Source organism: Lipotes vexillifer, unplaced genomic scaffold, assembly GCF_000442215.2.
Source record: "Lipotes vexillifer unplaced genomic scaffold, Lipotes_vexillifer_v1.1 scaffold1489, whole genome shotgun sequence".
Taxonomy (NCBI): Eukaryota; Metazoa; Chordata; class Mammalia; order Artiodactyla; family Lipotidae; genus Lipotes; species Lipotes vexillifer.
Genome location: NW_006776475.1, coordinates 319600 through 339622, shown reverse-complemented (window position 1 = coordinate 339622; position 20023 = coordinate 319600). Strand labels below are relative to the sequence as shown.

Genomic DNA, 20023 nt, shown 5'->3' with positions numbered 1-20023 from the left:
AATATCCCTTATGAATATCAATGCAAAAACACTCAACAAAATACTGGCACTGAATTCAGCAACATTTTAATATGATAACCAAGAGGGACATAAGGATGGTTCAACATACAAAAATCAATCAATGTAATACACTGCAATAACAGAATGAAGGGGAAAAATCCACATGATCATCTCAAGTGAATCAGAAAAAGCATTTGACAAAACTGAACACCATTTCATGATAAAAACACTCAATAAAGTAGGAATAGAAGACACTTCTTCAACATGATAAATGCTATATATGAAAACCCCACAGCTAGTATCATACTCAATGGTGAAAGGTTGAAAGCTTTCTCCCTAAGATTAGGAACAAGACAAAAATGTCCACTTTCACTTCTATTCAATGTAGTGTACTAGAAGTGCTAGACAGAACAATTAGGCAAGAAAAGGAAATAAAAAGCATACAAATTGGAAGGGAAATGATAAAGTTATCTCCATTTGCAGATGATATGATCTTACAAGTAGAAAACCCTAAAAGACCACACACACACACACACACACACACACACACATACACACACACACACATATTCAGAGCACATAAACTAATTTAGCAAAGTTGTAGGATACAAAATCAACAAAAATTAGTTACATCGCTACACACTAACAAGGAACAAATGGAACATTTAGAACACATTGAAAAGAAGAAAATTCTTAGGAATAAATTTAACCAGGGAGATATAAGATGTACGATGAAAAGTACAAAATGTTGCCAAAAGAAATTAAAGAAGACAAATAAATGGGAAGACATCCTGGGTTCGTGGATTGAAGACTTAATATTGTTAAGACGACAGTACTACTCAAAGCAATCCACAGATTCATTATGATTCCCATCAAAATTCCAAAAGTATTTTTTGCAGAATAGAAAAACTTATTCTAAGATTCATGGAATCTCAAGGGACCCTGAATAGTCAAAACAATCTTGAAAAAGAAGAACAAATTTGGAAGACTCTTCCTAATTTCAAAACTTACTACAAAGTTACAGTAATCAAAACAGGTGGTACTGGCATTAGAATGGACAAATAGACCAATGGAATAAAGAGCCCCTCAAATAAACCCTCACATACCGTATGGTCAATTGATTTTTGAAAAGGATAACAAGACTATTAAAAGGGGAAAGAACAGTCTTTTCAAGAAATGGTCCTGGGAAAACTGTATATTCACATGCAAAAGAATGAAGCTGGGCCCTTATCTTATACCATATTAAAAAATTAACATGAAATGGATCAAAGTCCTAAATGTAAGAGTGAAAACTATAAAGCTTTTAAAAGAAAACATAGAGAAAACGAGTGATGTCAGCAAGATGATGGTGCAAGTGCTCCCTTTGTCTCTCCCCTTCAGTCTACAACCAGTAAAACATCCATAACTCAACTCTGCCCAATAGACAAGGATGCTGGAGAATTGCAGACATCTGTATATCTAAAGGTGGGTGGACTGGAACACAAAGAGGAGGCAGCACTCAGGGAACAGCAGAGTCACGGCCTGTGATCTCTGCCCCTTTGTTTCTATGGCTGAGCCTGCAACCCCAGAGAACCTGGTTAGCGGCAGGGGAGGTGGCCCTACAACACCAGCCTCCTGGCTGCAGTGGTACCTGCAGCCACAGGGAACCAATGTTACTGGGACCTGCAACCCCAGCTCCCTTCTTCCCCTCCCCCTACTCCCATGGTAGCAGAGCCTGCAACTCAGTAGACCCTGGACGTGGTGGAGGTGCCCACAATCCCAGTGCCTCAGGTGGCGATGCCAACAGCAGCAAGGCACCAACAACCCTGGAGGCACAAGCGATGACAATAAAGAAGATGACAACGAACAAAGTGCAGATCCTCAAATGTATAACCAGAGGCAGCTCCAGTAAGAGAAACCAAAAACTTGTGCTATAGTGCCACCTACTGGAAAACTAAAGAAAGGACTCAAATTACTAACCTGTTGAACCCTTAGAATCAAGAGCTGATGGTGGTGGTGGTGGAGGCGGGGGCGGGGTCCAGTGGGTAAGGCTCTGCACTCCCCATGCAGAAGGCCCGGGTTTGATCCCTGGTCAGGGAGCTGGATCCTGCATACACACTGCAACTCGGAGTCCGCATGCCTCAACTAAGAAGTCCGCAAAAAAGCCTGCATGCCGCAACTAAAAGATCCCACATGCAGCAACGAGGGTCCTGCGTGCTGCAACTAAGACCCGGTGCAGCCTAAATAAATAAATATTAAAAAAAAAAAAAAAGAATCACGTTGTGGGGGGAAAGATTTGCTACTTCAAATGTGCGATCAGAGGAACAACTCATCAAGCACAATGAGGAATCACGGTAACACCGTATCACAAAAAGAAAACGAAAGTCCTGCAGAAACCAAACTTAAAGTATCAAAATAATGTGATCTGACAGAGGATCCAAATTAGCCATCACAAAGAAACTCAACCAGCTACAAGAAAACTCAGAAAGGCAGCTCAATGTACTCAGGAATAAACTTAATGAACAGTGGTAATACTGTATCATAGTGACTGAAACTCTAAAAAAAAACCAAACAGAAATTCTGGAGCTGAAGAACTTAATAAATCAGATGAAGAAAGCACTGGAAAGAGAGCAGACCATATGGAAGCTTGAAGATAGAAATCTAGAAATGAAACAGGTAGAAAAGGAGAGAATTAAGACCAAAAAATGAGGAAATTCTATGAGAACTATCTAACTCTATTAGGAAGGGCAACGTTAAGATAATGGGTATCCCAGAAGGAGAAGAGAGGGAGAAGGAGTCAGAGAGTTTATTTAAATAATAGCTGAGAACTTCCCAAACCTGGGGAAGGAACTGTGCATACAAGTCCATGAAGCTAAGAGAACATCTAATTACCTCAATACAGAAAGATCTTCTCCAAGACACATTATATTAAAACTGTCGAAACTCAATGATAAAGAAAGAATTTTAAAGGCAGCCAAGGGGAAAAAAAGATGGTAACCTACAAAGGAACCCCCATTAATCAAGCTATCAGCAGATTTCTCAGTAGAAACTCTACAGGTCAGGAGGGTGTTATGACCCACTCAAAATATTGAAAGACAAAAACTGTCAGTCAAGAATAGTCTTTCCAGCAAAATTATCATTCAGATATGAAGGAGAAATATAGGCTTTTCCCCAGACAAACAAAACCTAAGAGAGTTGATCAGCACTAGACCTGCTTTACAAAAATGTTGAAAGGAGCTCTTCTACCTGAAATGAAAAGGCAAAAGTATACAAAACTTTGAGTAAGGTGATAGAATCAGAAAATTGCAACTCTATATCAGAATAGGTTAACACTTGATCATAGCATAAGGCTTAAAGGAAAACAAATTGTAAAAATAACTATAGCTACTCCAATTTGGTAACAAACTCACCACATAAAAAGAAATAATTGGGACATCTAAAACACAAAAGGGGAGAAGGAAAAGGTCAGGACTCATATAGGCAAATGAAAACAAGATGTTATCAACAGAAAAAAGAGTATTTTAACTATGTGATATTTTATACAAACCTTATAGTAACAACAAAACATAAAAACAGAGGAAACTGAGAAAACATACTAGAAAATCACCAAACTAAAATAGCAGACAGAAACGCAAGGAAAGAAACCACAAGGGAGATACAGACCAACCAGAAAACAAAAAATAAAATGGCAGTACTATGTTCTCATCTATCAATAATCACCCTAAATGTAAATGGACTGAATTCACCAATCAAAAAGCACAGAGTGGCTGGACAAATTAAAAAGCAAGACCCAACTATATGCTGCCTCCAGGAGACTCACTCAGCTTTAAAGACAAACATAGGCTCAAAGTGAAGGGATAGAAGATGATACTCCAAGTAAATGACAGCCATGGAAATCAGGTGTAGCCATACTCATATCAGATAAAACAGACTTCAAGCCAAAAAAATATAACAAGAGACAAAGATGGACATTATATAATGATCAAGGGGACAATTCATCAAGAAGATGTAAGTTATTCATATATATGCTAACATAGGAGCACCAAATTATATAAAGCAATTATTAACAGACCTAAAGGGAGAAATTGACAGCAACACCATAATAGGGGATTTTAACACCCCACATACATCAAAGGATAGGTCATCCAGACAAAAAGTCAACAAGGAAAAGTACACTTAAATGAACAGTTAGACCAGAAGGACTTGATAGATTTGTACAAAACATTCTATCCAAATGCATTCTTCTCAAGTGCACATGAAATATTCTCAAGGATAGACCATATGTTGGGACACAAACAAATCTCAGCAAATTTAAGAATGAAATAATATCAAGTATCTTTTCTGAGCACAACACTATGAAATTAGATATCAACTACAAGAAGAAAGCTGGAAAAATCATAAATTTGTGAAGAACAAATGCTACTGAACAAGAATTAGATCAGCAAAAAAATCAAAGGAAAAATTTAAAAATACCTGAAAATAAATGAAAATGAAAATATGACATACCAAATCTATAGGGATGCAGCAAAAGCAATACTAAGAGGGAAGGTTGTAGTGATACAGGCCTGCCCTGAGAAACATGAAAAACCTAAAATAAATCTAAACTTACATCTAAAGGAACTAGAAAAAGAAGAATGACCAAAGCCCAAAGTCAGTAGAAGGAAAGAACTAATGAAGATCAAAGCAGAAATAAGTGAAACAGAGACCAAAAAGACAATAGAAAAGATCAATGAAACTAACAGCTTGTCCTTTGAAAAGATAAAACTGACAAACTGTTTGCTAGACTACAAAAAAAAGAGAGAAGGCTCTGATAAAAGGAGAAATAACAAGGATACCACAGAAATATAAAGGATTATAAGAGAATATTATGAATAGCTGTATGAAAACAAATTGAACAACCTAGAAGAAATGGACAAATTCTTAGAATATCCAACCTTCCAGGACTGAACCATAAAGAAATAGAAAATTTTAATAGACTAGTAGACTCTAGTAAAGTCTTTAATAGACTCTAGTAAAGTGGTTGAAACAGTAAACAAAAATTCCCCCCAAAACAGAAGTCCAGGACCAGATGGCTTTACAATGTGAATTCTACCAATCATTCAAAGGTTTAATACCTATCTCTCAATCTCTTCTAACAAATTAAAGAAGAGGGAATACTTCCTACTCATTCTACGAGGTCAGCATTACCCTGATATCAAAACCAGGCAAGGACACCACAAAAAAATTATAGGTTCATCTCTGATGAACACAGATGCAAAAATACTCAATAAAATATTAGCAAACCATACATTAAAAGGATCATATACCATGATCAAGTGGGATTTACCCTAGGGATGCAAGGGTGGTTCAACATCCATAAATTAATCAATGTGATACACCATATGATTATCTCAATAGATGAAGAAGCAACTGACAAGATTTAATACCCATTTATGACAAAAAACTCTCAATAAAATAGGTATAGGAGACATGTACTGAAAACATAATAAAGGCCATATATGACAAATGCACATCTAACATCATACTCAACGATGAAAACTTAAAGCTATTCCTCTAATATCAGGAACAAGGCAAGGATGCCCAATCTCGCTACTCTTATTCAACATAGTATTGGAAGTCCTAGCCAGAGCAATTAGTCAAGAAAAAGAAATAAAAGGTATCCATATTGGAAAAGAAGAGGTAAAACTGTAACTATTTGTGGATGACATGATTTTATATATAGAATACTCTAAAAAGTTCACCAGGGACTTCCCTGCTTGCACGGTGGTTAAGAATCCACCTGCCAATGCAGGGGACATGGGTTCGAGCCCTGGTCTGGGAAGATCCCACGTGCCATGGAGCAACTAAGCCCGTGCACCACAACTACTGAGCCTGCACTCTAGAGCCCACGAGCCACAACTACTGAGCCCACGCACCACAACTACTGAAACCTGCATGCCCTAGAGCCCATGCACTGCAACTACTGAGGCCCGTGCTCTCTAGAGCCCATAAGTCACATCTACTGAGCCCGTATGCTCTAGGGCCCATGTACCACAACTACTGAAGCCTGCATGCCTAGAGTCCATGCTCCGCAACAAGAGAAGCCACTGCAATAAGTCCATGCACCTCAATGAAGAGTAGCCCCCACTCGCCACAACTAGAGAAAGCCCACATACAGCAATGAAGACCCAATGCAGCCAAATAAACAAATAAATAAATAAATAAAATTCAGGGACTTCCCTGGTGGCACAGGGGTTAAGACTCCGTGCTCCCAAGCATGGGGCCTGGGTTCGATCCCTGGTCAGGGAACTAGATCCCACATGCATGCTGCAACTAAGATGCTGGCAAGCCACAACTAAGACCCAGTGCAACCAAATAAAAAATAGTTTTTAAAAAATTCACCAAAAAACTTTTGGAAATAATAAATGAATATAGTGAGGTTGCAGGGTATAAAATTAATATTCAACAATCTGGTGCATTTCTATACACTAATAACAAACTAACAGAGCAGTTAAGAAAAGAATCCCATTTACAATCACAACAAAAAGAATATAATACTTAAGCGTATACTTAACTAAGAAGGTGTAAGACCTCTACAGTGAAAATTATAAGACCTGTTGAAAGAAACTGAAGACACAAATAAATGGAAGTATATTCCGTGCTCATGGACTGGAAGAATTAATATTGTTAAAATGTCCACATTACATAAAGCAAACTACAGACTCAATGCAATCCCTATCAAATGTCCCAAGAACATTTTCACAGAAACAGAACAAAAAATTCTAAAATTTATATGGAAACATAGAAGACCCCGAATAGTCAAAGCTATGCTGAGAAAAAAGAACAAAGCTGGAGGTATCACACTCCCTGATTTCAAATTATATTACAAAGCTATAGTATTCAAAATAGCATGTTATTTGTAGAAAACAGACACAGAGATTAATGGAACAGAACTGAGAGCCCAGAAATAACCCCCCACATATATGAACAAGTAATTAACAAAGAAGCAAAGGACACACAATGGAGAAAGAATAGTCTCTTCAATAAATGGCACTGGGAAAACTGGACAGCCACATGCAAAAGATCAGACCACTACCTCACACCACACACACAAATCAACTCCAAATGGATTAAATACTTGAATGTAAGACCTGAAACCATAAAACTCCTTGATGAAAATAAGCAGTACACTCTTTGATCTTGGTCTTAGCAACGTTTTTCTGGATATGTCTCCTCAGGCAAGGGAAATAAAAGCAAAAATATAAAGTGAGGGCTTCCCTGGTGGTGCAGTGGTTGAGAGTCCGCCTGCCGATGCAGGGGACACGGGTTTGTGCCCTGGTCTGGGAGGATCCCACATGCCGCGGAGCGGCTGGGCCCGTGAGCCATGGTCGCTGAGCCTGCACGTCCGGAGCCTGTGCTCCGCAATGGGAGAGCCCACAACAGTGAGAGGCCCGCGTAACACACACACACACACACACACACACACAAAATATATATATATATATATATATATATATAAAGTGAGACTAAATCAAACTAAAAACCTTTTGTACAAGAGAGAAAACCATCAACAACATGAAAATACAACCTACTGAATAGAAGATATTTGCAAATCATATATCCAAGAAGGGGTTAATATCCAAAATAATAGAAATAACTCATACAACTCAAGAACAAAAAACAAACAACTGGATTAAAAATATGGGCAGAGGTATTGAACAGACATTTTCCCAAAGAAGATATACAAATGGCCAACAGGCACATGAAAAAATGCTCAACATTATAGGAAATGCAAATCAAAACAACAATGAGATATCACTCACACCAATCAGAATGGCTATTATCAAAAAGACAAGAGATAATAAATGTTAGAGAGGATGTGAAGAAAAGGGAACCCTCATACAGTGTTGGAAGAAATGTAAATTATTGCAGCCATTATGGAAAAAAGTATGGAGATGTGTCAAAAAATTAAGAACCAGAACTACCATATGACCATATGATCCAGCTATTCCACTTCTGGGTATTTATCCAAAGAATAAGACTAATTTGAAAAGATTTATGCACCTGTGTTCATCACGTCATTGTTTACAATAGCCAAGATATGGAAAGAACCAAAGCCCTACTGATGGATGAATGGATAAAGAAGATGTGGCATATATATATATATATATATATATATATATATATATATTCAATTGAATACTACTCAACCATAAGAAAAGATGAAATCTTAACATTTGCAACAACATGGACAGACCTTGAGGGTATTACGCTAAGTGAAATAAGTCAGATGAAGAAAGACAAATACCATGATCTCACTCATATGTGGATTAAAAACAAAGAAACAAAGAAACAAACAAAGAACAGATCAAACCAAACCAAACCAAAACCACAGATACAGAGAACAGAGTAGTAGTTATGGGGGGTGGGGAGGGCAAATGGGTAAAGGGGGTCAACTGTATGGTGACAGATGGAAACTAAACTTTGGTGGTGAGCATGCTGCAGGGTATACAGAAATCAAAACATAACACTGTACACATGAAACATACGTTATAAATCAATAAAAAAACTTGTTACCAAATTAAAAAACATAGAGGAAAAGCTTCATAACGTTGTCTTTGGCAATGATTTCTGGATTATGACATCCAAAGCACAGACAAAAAAAGAAAAAATAGACAAACTACAGCAAACTTTTGTATCTCAAAGTACACAATCAAGACAGTGAAAAGATAATGCACAGAATGTGAAAAAATACTTGCTAATCATGTATCTGATGAGAGGTTAATATTCAGAATACATAAAGAACTTCTACAACTTAACAAAAAAACAACAACCAAGTCAAAAACTGAGTAAAGGACTAAATACAGGCATACCACACTTCCAGACCACCACAATAAAGCAAATATTGCAATAAAGCGAGTTATATAGTTTTGGTTTCCCACTGCATATAAAAGTTATTTTTACACTATGCTGTATTATACTATGTAATAGCATTATGTCTAAGAAAACAATGTACATACCTTAATTAGAAATATTTTATTGCTAAAAAATGCTAACTACCATCTGATCCTTTAGCAAGTCATAATCTTTTTGCAACAGTAACATCAAAGATCACTGATCACAGATCACCATAATAAACATAATAATGAAAAAGTTTGTAATGTTATGAGAATTACTAAAATGTAACACAGAAACATGAAGTGAGAAAATGCTGTTGAAAAAATGGTGTTGATAGACTTGCTCAACGCAGGGTACCCACAAACCTTCAACGTGTAGAAAATGCAGTATCTGTGAAGTGCAATAAAGTGAAGTGCAATAAAATGATGTATGCCTGTAGACATTTCACCAAAGAAGGTATACAAATGGCCAAGAAGCGTGAAAAGATGCTCAGCATCACTCATCATTAGGGAAATACAAATTGGAATCACAATGAAAAAAAAAAATCACACTTTATAGCCATTAGGATGGCTATTATCAAAAAAATAAAGTTTTGGTGAGGATGGGGACCAACCCTGCTGCATTGCTGGAGGGAATGTAAAATGGCACAGCTGTGAAATCGGTTGGTGCTCCTTAAAAATTTAAATATAGAATATCCATATGATCTAGCAATTCTACTTCTAGGCATAGTATATACAGCAAAGAACTGAAAGCAGAGACTCAAAGAGATAACTGTATACTAATGTTCATAGCAGCTTTATTCATAATAGCCTAAAAGTAGAAACAACTCAATTGTTCATCAACAGATGAAAGGATAAACAAAAATGTGGTATTATACGCATATGGAATATTATTCAGCCTTAAAAAGGATTGAAATTCTTAGAAACGTTATGCTAAGTAAAATAAGTCAGATACAAAAGGACAAATATTCCATTTATATGAGGTACCCAGAATAGGGAAATTCATGGAGATAGAAAGCAGACTAGAGGTTACCTGGGGGTGGGGAAATAGGGGCATGGGAGTTATTATTTAATGGGTATGGAGTTTCAATTTGGGATGTTACATAAGTTCCAGAGATGGATAGTGGTGATGGTTGTATGATGTTGTGAATGTACTTAGTGCCACTGAATTGTACACTTAAAAATGGCTGAGGGTGCATTTTATCATAATTTTTAAAAATACACAACTATTCTGGAAGGGTATTTGGCAAACTATGAAAGATTTACATCCTTTTACATCAGTAATCCCATTTCTAGGAATCTATCCAGAGGATACATCTCCAAGAATATGAAAATACATATGCATAACATTATTCACTGTAACAGTATGCTTGTAATTGTAAAATATTGTAAATAACCCATATGCCCATAAACTGAATGACTGAATAAAGTATGTACATACAATGTACTACAGGGTTGGCCAAAAGGTTCATTATATTCTGTAAGATGGCTCTAGTAGCACTTAGTTGTCTTTAACTTCATTTGAAACAATTTTGTTAGATTGTGACAGCTGTCATATCAGTGTGCATTTAAAAAAAGACTTAACAAAATTGGTGAATTTTTGTGTAGCCATTTTAATATTGAAGATTAAAGAAAAAAAGCAACATTTTTGGCATATTATGCTTTATTATTTCAAGAAAGGTAAAAACGCAACTGAAACGCAAAAAAAGATTTGTGCCAGTGTATGGAGAAGGTGCTGTGACTAATCGAACATGTCAAAAGCGGTTTGTGAAGTTTTGTGCTGGAGATTTCTCACTGGACAATGCTCCACAGTCGGTAGACCAGTTGTAGTGATCAAATTGAGAGATTAATTGAGAACAATCAATGTTATACAACGCGGGAGATAGCCAACATATTCAAAATATCTAAATCAAGCAATGAAAATCATTTGCACCAGCCTGGTTATGTTAATTTCTTTGACATTTGGGTTCTACATAAGCTAAGCGAAAAAAACCTTCTTGACTGTATTTCCACATGTGATTCTGTACTTGAATGTAAAGAAAACGTTCCGTTTTTAAAAAGAATTGTGATGGGCGATGAAAAGTGGATACTGTACAATAATGTGGAACAGAAGAGATCGTGGGGCAAGCGAAATGAAACATTACCAACTACAGCAAAGGCTGGTCTTCATCCAAAGAGGGTGATGTTGAGTATACAGTAGGATTGGAAGGGAGTCCTCTATTATGAACTCCTTCCAGAAAACCAAACGATTAATTCCAACAAGTACTGCTCCCAATTAGACCAAATGAAAGCAGCACTTGACGAAAAGCATCCAGAATTAGTCAACAGAAAATGCATAATCTTCCATCAGGATAACGCAAGACCACGTGTTTCTTTGATGACCAGGCAAAAACTGTTACAGCCTGGCTAGGAAGTTCTGATTCATCCACTGCATTCATCAGACATTGCACCTTCGGATTTCCATTTATTTAGGTCTTTACAAAATTCTCTTAATAGAAAAACTTTCAATTCCCTGGAAGACTGTAAAAGGCACCAGGAACAGTTCTTTGCTCAAAAAGATAAAAAGTTTTGGGAAGATGGAATTATGAAGTTGCCTGAAAAATGGCAGAAGGTAGTGGAACAAAAGGATGAATATGTTGTTCAATAAAGTTCTTGGCGAAAATGAAAAATATGTCTTTTATTTTTACTTAAAAACCAAAGGCACTTTTTGGCCAACCCAAACAACTATGGAGTTGTAAATAATAAAGATGATCTCTATGAACTGATATGGAGTGATTTCCAGGATGTACTGTTAAGTGAAAGAAGCAAAGTGCAAAGTGTATAATATGCTTCTCATGTAAGAAAAAAGAAGCTATGAGAAAATACACATGTATCAGCTCTTTTGTGTAAAACAAAATGCATGATGGATACACCAGGGACTAATGTGATTAGTTACCAGCAGGGAGTTGGTAGGAATGGAGTGCAAAGAATTGGGGGGGTGGGACTGGCACAGGAGAGGTGAGAAAGGAACAATATTTGAGCGTATCTTTTTGTAAAGCTCTCTTTGAAAATGGCAATATTCCAGGTACTCTGAAAATAAAAACAATTTAAAGTAATCATGATGAGGGCAGGGGGACACAAAACAAAATATAAACAGTCACAACAGTCACAAATGAACCTAAGTGTACTACAGATGAACCACACGCAAAGGAGAGAGGAAGACAACTAACCTAAGTAAATGGAACACCATATTTTGACAGCATGGCTCAAGATAAAAAGAACTGCACACAAATAGTGTACTCTGTTAGGAAATTTCTAACAGGGATATGGGTTAGAAATCCTAAAATTACTTTATGTGTATCCTAGGATTGAACAAATATATATACCATGGATAATTAGAGCCAGATTTCTCACTAGAAGAGAAGGTAAGGGATTTTTGGAAACATGCTTGGTTCTAAGGCTTGGGCAAGGAAAACACAAGTTGAGCCTGGTTCAGCCTGTGGAACAGAAAGTAAGGAAGTGATTAAAAAAAATAATGGGCTTATCCAAAGAGTACAGGAGGCAACCTGAAGGAGCTCCCAATGGCCAAAGCTGGGACTCTGAGCAATAAAGTAACTTTTATTATAGAGTAACATATATATATATATATATACATATATATATGTATATATATATAAAATAATAGAGTAAAATAAATATTCATGAGCTCATACTGACACAAATAACTGAATAAATCAATGAAGGAAAAAGAACAGCTCTTCTTCACAGAATTATAATTAAGTGTAGAAGGAATGATGGAAACAGAAAACCACCATTAGGTAAATACTACAGCAATAACTATTACAGGCAGAAATCACTAACAGATGCTAAAATTAGTGAGCAAAAGGATATTTGCATACTCTCAAAGAAACTTATTAATTAGAAAGGAAAAATTATTGTTTATAGAGGAGAAATGTGGCAGACAGTACCTTAAGGAAGTGATCCAAGTTAGTGTAAAGGCAAACCACATTATGTACCCTACCTCACTGGTATGATGTACTGAGAAAGGTGGAATGTGATTTCTATGGTATTCTTGACAGAAATGCATAACCTCAATTGAATCCATGAGAGAACATTGGACAAACCTAAATCAACGGGCATTCTAAGTAGCTGGCTGGTGCTCTTCAAATGCATCCAGGTCATTAAAGACAGGAAGTGTCACAAATGGAAGAGACTAAAGGAGACATGACAATTAAAGGCAATGTGGGATCTTGGATCAGAAAAGGACATTAATGGGAAAACTACTGATTTCTCAGTAAGATCTCTATATTGGTTAATAATATTCCATCAGTGTTAATATTCAGTTTTCCAACGGTTTTGTGAGATGTTAACATTAAGGGAATCTGAGTGAAGGGCACAGGAGAACTCTACTATTTTTACAACTTTCTATAAGCTTAAAATTACTTTAAAAGTTTAAAAAAAACCAGTCGATCTAAATCTTTGGGGAACATGGTTTGGATTCATATTATTCAACAAGCTGAATTCATACTACTGATAATTATTTTTAATTTTGAAACTCTTGAGAAGTCTCCACTTTTTGCACTATCATATGTTTATATCTTTATAATAGGTAGTGTTTCAACTTATGCATTACCATGTCTTTTTTCACGCCTGACAGTCAGTTCCTTAAGAATACATACTAAGACCTAGTTACTTCTACATTCTGTGAGTAGCAGTCTTTGTCTAAAGGAAATGCTCCATAATTGTATTCTGAATAAATGATTAAGTAAAAGATCTCAATGCTATAGGAATTATTTACTTACGCTCCACAAAGGAAGTAAAGAGCATTCTGAACCTGCTAAGCCGACTACCTTCATCAGCCCACATCCGTATCACCCCAACTCCTGTTTTAAGCATTACATCATTGGCCACCGTGCTGCAAAACTTGGCCTTCAGATTTTCAATAGAACTGCTCCCATCGTAGACTGCAACGAAATTTCTCTTGCATTCATTTGAGTGCTCCATCTGATAATCTAGGAACCTCAAATAAATCTGTAACATGAAAACAAAGAAAAACAGTGCTTTTAAAAAGATACATTAAAATTTCTAGTTCTATTATCCAACCAATATGTAAGTTAAAACTGCATTGAGTTATAACACCTGACAGAAAAACAATAGCTAAAAGGATGATGCCTAAGTAGGTAAAAGAACTAAGACTAATGGTCTGTTTCTTTGGTTGTCTTAATAATGAAACCAAGCATTAAGGAACCTAAAGTTTGTGTTGTGTCTGTAAAGAGAAATTTTCCCTCCATGACTATCTTACATGTTTTCCTTGTTATAAAAGCAAACTCGTGGTACTGAGAAATTGGGAAAATAAAAGAAACATAATTCTATTACTCTAACAATTATTGTGATAAACTTTTTTTCCTTCACATTAAAAAAAAATTTATTTATTTTTGGCTGTGTTGGGTCTTCGTTGCTGCACGCGCTTCCTCTAGTTGCGGCGAGCAGGGGCTACTCTTGTTGCAGGGCCCGTGTTTCTCATTGTGGTGGCTTCTCTTATTGCGGAGCATGGGCTCTAGGTGTGCGGGCTTCAGCAGTTGTGGTGCACGGGCTTAGCTGCTCCGCAGCATGTGGGATCTCCCCGCACCAGGGATCGAACCCATGTCCCCTGCATTGGCAGGTGGATTCTTAACCACTGCACCACCAGGGAAGTCGCTCTTCACATTTTCAAAACCTAAGTTTAATTTTAAGATACACACATCCTGCTTTTGCTGTAACACATCAAAACTTACCTATACTCTTCATAACTGTAATCGTTCCCATGTCTTGTCATTTATTTACCCACTATCTCACTGTTGCATATTTAAGTGGTTTTAAGATTTTACCCCATAAATTAACAATTTCTACATTTTCAGTCAGAAAGATTTAAACTGGAGTTTCAAAATACGCAGTATTATAGTTTTTTATTTTGCTTAGTATCCCCCTTCCTCAAATTTTATAGGCAGCTTGCTACCTGGCACTAAGTTATTCTTAAAATGTGCCTGACCCATTCTTATTTGAAGAGTTCCATTAGATTGTAGGTTTAGAAAGACCTTGAGCATAATCTCCAAAAGAACAGAATGAAATAGGTATTATTCTTTATGGGCTGGAAGGAAATTAAGGCTCACAGGGATTAAGGAACTTGCCCAAGGTTACTTAGGGCGAGGATTTGAACCTAGGTTGCTCTGACTCTTAAACTGTACGTTATTCCCATTCCCTGGGATGCCTTCTATGTGTGCAGGCACACACACACACACATACTCTCTCATACACAGTTCACCTTTTGGCTCTACTTGTTCATAGGTAACTCTACAATTAAAATAATATTTTAGTGAATGAAGAATGAAGACTTCTTTGATTGCCTTTGGAGACATCTAGTGGGTATTCACCTGCTGGTTGCTATCCTGGAGGTAGTAGTATGATGCCACACCCATTCTTTATTTTAAAGGGCTTCATAAAACAAAAATGTCAGATATTTTTCCCCCTAACATACCTTGAGGACATAACACTAAGAACAAAAACTCAAAAATACAGCTCAGAGTTAAATTTTGACTAGTAACTTTGGCTTATTTGAAATGGCCAATTAGCCACTTTCAAGAGACTGGTGGAAATTCACCAGTAATGGATTTCCATTTCAAAACTGCATAAAACCTCCAAAAATACATTTTAACACAGAAGCAATGTGTTTGCTTAAAATATATCATTTGTTTTCATTACTTTCTTCATCATTCATATAACCAAAACATACTACCCAGGTTCTCTGGCAGTATCACTACTACTGTAATTATTTGTCTTCTCCATTAGATTGTACGGTCTTCTAATGAGCGTTATCACATGCTAATTCTGTCCGGTACAATTCTTGCTGACAGCAATTAACTAAAAAGTGACTAGGTTTATAAAACCTAGTTTGGTAGAGTTAAATACCAGGAAAATAATCAAGAAGTCTGAAGTATTTACTTTTTTTTTTAACTGAACATGGTACTTGTATAAGGCCATAGTAAATGCTCTTTAAATGTATAACTTTTAAAAGTCAAGGTTTTAAGGCAAGTTATATGACAAGAATGACATTCTTTTCTATTGTGAATACAGTTAAATACTGGTTAATAGTTTAATTCAACTGATCTTCAGAAAATATTTCTAACAATATGAGGCTGACAAATTGCAATGGGTGGAGGGGGACACAAACTACTCTTCTCTCACCTAAATTACAGAAGACAAGATCTTTTACTAAACATAAACACTCTTGGCCTCTTACCCACTCCTATACCTTCCCCAGGGAAGTGGAGAGAGTCACTTGGATGGGGGGGAATTTGGTCCCTTTTTCCTTCCCTATTTCCCTGGACCAGAGAGTACGAGAAACAGTGACCTGGGTAAATGGGTCTCTTCTGCAGATGCACTTTCCCTGGATGGGACGGTCCAGTCTAGACTGAGGTAGGAGGTGGACCTAGTGGGTAGGAAATAAGCAAGTCTAGTTTGATTCTCTCACTAAGTTGCTTCCCCTAGCCTTTAGTGTAATAAAGGGGCTAGTCTGAATCTCCATGTTCTCAATTGGTTCATGACTCCAGTGGGGAAAAAAACACTTTTTACTAGAGCCCCCAAAGAAATGCAATGAAATCCTCAGAAAGCTGTTATTTTTATGGAAAGCCCACTGATAAAAATAGACTAAAACACTACTTACATACTCAAACACCAATGACTTCTTTTGTATATATAAGTGAATATTTCTTCAACATCACCCATTAAGTACTTTACCCCATTTTGAGTACTCAAGGATTATGGTGGTCTTTCATATTTTTTCTTTTAAAGTACTCAAATAAAATCATCTGCTTTTTTTTGCGTTACGCGGGCCTCTCACTGTTGTGGCCTCTCCCGTTGCAGAGCACAGGCTCCGGACACGCAGGCTTAGCGGCCATGGCTCACGGGCCCAGCTGCTCCACAGCATGTGGGATCTTCCCGGACCGGGGCACGAACCCGTGTCCCCTGCATCGGCAGGCGGACTCTCAACCACTGGGCCACCAGGGAAGCCCTGCTTACTTTCTTATTTAACACAATTTAAAAAATTTGACCCACTTCTTACAAAATAAATTTATTTTTGGCTGCATTGGGTCTTCGTTGTGGCACGTGGGCATCCTCTAGTTGCAGTGAGCGGGGGCTACTCTTCATTGCGGTGCAAGGGCTTCTCACTGCAGTGGCTTCTCTTGTTGCAGAGCACAGGCTCTAGGTGTGTGGGCTTCAGTAGTTGTGGCACACAGGCTCAGCAGCTGTGGCTCACGGGCCCTAGAGCATGCGGGCTCAGTAGTTGTGGCTTGTGGGCTCTAGAGCGCAGGCTCAGTAGTTGTGGCACACGGGCTTAGTTGCTCTGTGGCATGTGGGATCTTCCCAGACCAGGGCTTGACCCGTGTCCCCTGCACTGGCAGGCAGATTCTTAACCACTGCGCCACCAGGGAAGTCCCTTGATCCATTTTCCATGTCAACTGAGAACAGTATTTTTTATGTTAACTTTAAAAAATCGACTTACTTTTATTAATAAAAAGTAACATTCTCCATTATTCAACATTCTAGGCCACACTCCTAAAAAACTTACGAACATAGAATCATTTCTTCACAAAGTATTTCAAGAAAGAGCAAGATCTAAAGTATTAATTTCACTTAAGCATTTAAATACTTAACTATTAATATTAAATATGGTCTAAAAACCCCACCTCTGTACATTCATCCCTCAGTAACCATGGGGAACTGGTCCTAGAAAGGACCTATCTGGATACCAAAATCTGCAGATGCTCAAGTCCCATAGTCAGCCCTCTGTATTTGTGCTTCTGCATCTATAGATCCAACCAACTGCAGATTGTGTAATACTATAATATTGAAAAAAAATCTGTATATAAGTGAACCTGTGCAGTTCAATTCTGTGTACAACTGACCCTTGAACAACATGGGTTTGAACTGTGCAGGTCCACTTACATGGATTTCATTCAATAAATATATACTACAGTACTACACAGTCTGTAGTTGGTTGAATCTGAGGATGTGGAACCTCAGATACAGAGGGCTGACTATAAAGTTATACTCAGAATTTCAACTGCAAGCAGATTGGTAGCCCTATCCCGTGTTGTTCAGGTGTCAACTGTACAGCTAAAGCCTTCTATGTTCCCATTATCTTTCCTACACATCCCATCCTAAGTATAATTTTTATAATTCCTATGTACAGTTTTAGATTTTTAAATTTATGTATCTATAAAAATATATACTATTTTTTGTATATTTTATTTACTTTTTGTATATATATATATTTTTAAATTTATTTATTTATTTATGGCTGTGTTGGGTCTTTGTATCTGTGTGAGGGCTTTCTCCAGTTGTGGCAAACGGGGGCCACTCTTCATCGCGGTGCGCGGGCCTCTCACTATCGCGGCCTCTCTTGTTGCAGAGCACAGGCTCCAGACGTGCAGGCTCAGTAGCTGTGGCTCACGGGCCTAGTTGCTCTGTGGCATGTGGGATCTTCCCAGACCAGGGCTCGAACCTGTGTCCCCTGCATTGGCAGGCAGATTCTCAACCACTGTGCCACCAGGGAAGCCCACTTTTTTGTATATTTTAAAATCTTGGATCAACTGTAGAAATGAGTCACTATCCATTTTCCTTTTGGACATTTAGCTTGCTTCCACTTTTTAAAATATTAAATACTGCTGTAAACATTCTTGTATTCTCGTTATGCTCTTATACAATGAGTATCTGGGTATTTATCTAGAAGCAGGGTTGTTGTATTATAGGACATAACAATTTTCAGCTTCACCAGAGCATACCAAATGACTTTCCAAGGTGGCTGTAGCAATTTATTCTTCCAAAGTAAGTTAATTTCAGTTCCTCAATCCTTGCTGACACTGGGCCACAAGACATTCAGTCATGTCTCAAGTAATATATAATAAAATCCTCTGACAAATGCAGAGTCAAGCGACAGCCACCATAATCAAGAAGTTCCATCACCCTCCAAATTCCCTCCTGCTGCTCCTCAGCAGTCAAAATCTATCTTCAATCTTGTTTCCTGGCGACCAATGACATTTTGCTGTCATTCCACCTTTCCCATATAAATAAAAAAAATTTTTTTTGGCTGTGCTGGGTCTTCATTGCTGCACATGGGCTTTTCTCTAGTTGTGGTGAGCAGGGGCTACTCTTCGTTGCGATGTGTGGGCTTCTCATTGCGATGGCTTCTCTTGTTGTGGGCCCCAGAGTGCACAGGCTTCAGCAGTTGTGGCGTGTGGGCTCAGTAGTTGTGGCTCGTGGGCTCTATAGCACAGGCTCAGTAGTTGTGGCACACAGGCTTAGTTGCCCTGCGGCATGTGGGATCTTCCCAGACCAGGGATCAAACCCATATCCCCTGCACTGGCAGGCAGATTCTTAACCACTGGACCACCAGGGAAGTCCTAAGTAAAAATCTTATACAAATAAAATCACAGTATTCTGAGTCTGGATTCTTTGATTAGCACAATGCATTTGAGATTCTTCTATGATACTGCATCACCAATAGTTCACCTCTTTTTATTCCTGAATACATTTCACTACATAGATGTACCAAACATTATTAACAACTGAGGAACACTTAAACTGTTCCCAGTTTTTGTTCATTATAGATAAAGCTACCATAAACATTCACATTCATGTTCTTTGTGTGTAAACATATTTTTCCTTCTCCTGGGTACCCAGTCAGGAGACTGCTGAATAACATGGTAACTTTATAGGAAACCATCAAGCTGTTTTCCAAAATGGCGATATAATTTTGCATTCCTACCAGGAGTGTTATTAGATTCCCAGTTGCTCTACATAGTTCCCAGCACCTGGCATTGTTTTTAAAAATTAGTTATTTTAATAGAGGTATAGAGCTATCCCATTGTGGTTTTAATTTGCAGTTTTGAAATGTCTAAATCTTCTTTGGTGAGGCGTCTGTTCCAATCTTCTGCCCATTTTTAAATTGGGTAATTTTCTTATGGTTGCATTTTGAGTTCTGGGTTAAAGAAGTCTTTTGACAAATGATTCACAAATGTTTTCTCTTAGTGCCTTTTCTTTTCACTCAACAATGTCCTTCACAGAGAAAAAGCTTTACTTTTAATGAAGTCCAATTTATAAGATTTTCTTTTATGGATTCTCCTTTGATGTAATACCTAAGAACTCTTTCC

At 37.5% G+C, this 20023-nt stretch overlaps 1 protein-coding gene across 1 annotated transcript in view; it reads right to left on the bottom strand.

The window, feature by feature from the left end:
• The window catches only part of NETO2 (neuropilin and tolloid like 2), a 69274-nt gene that overhangs the window by 11039 nt on the left and 38212 nt on the right, over nucleotides 1-20023 (bottom strand). The window contains exon 7 of the mRNA XM_007450382.1: nucleotides 13637-13865. Within this exon, the coding sequence (XP_007450444.1) occupies nucleotides 13637-13865 (229 nt within the window). The remainder of the gene's footprint in view (nucleotides 1-13636; nucleotides 13866-20023) is intronic.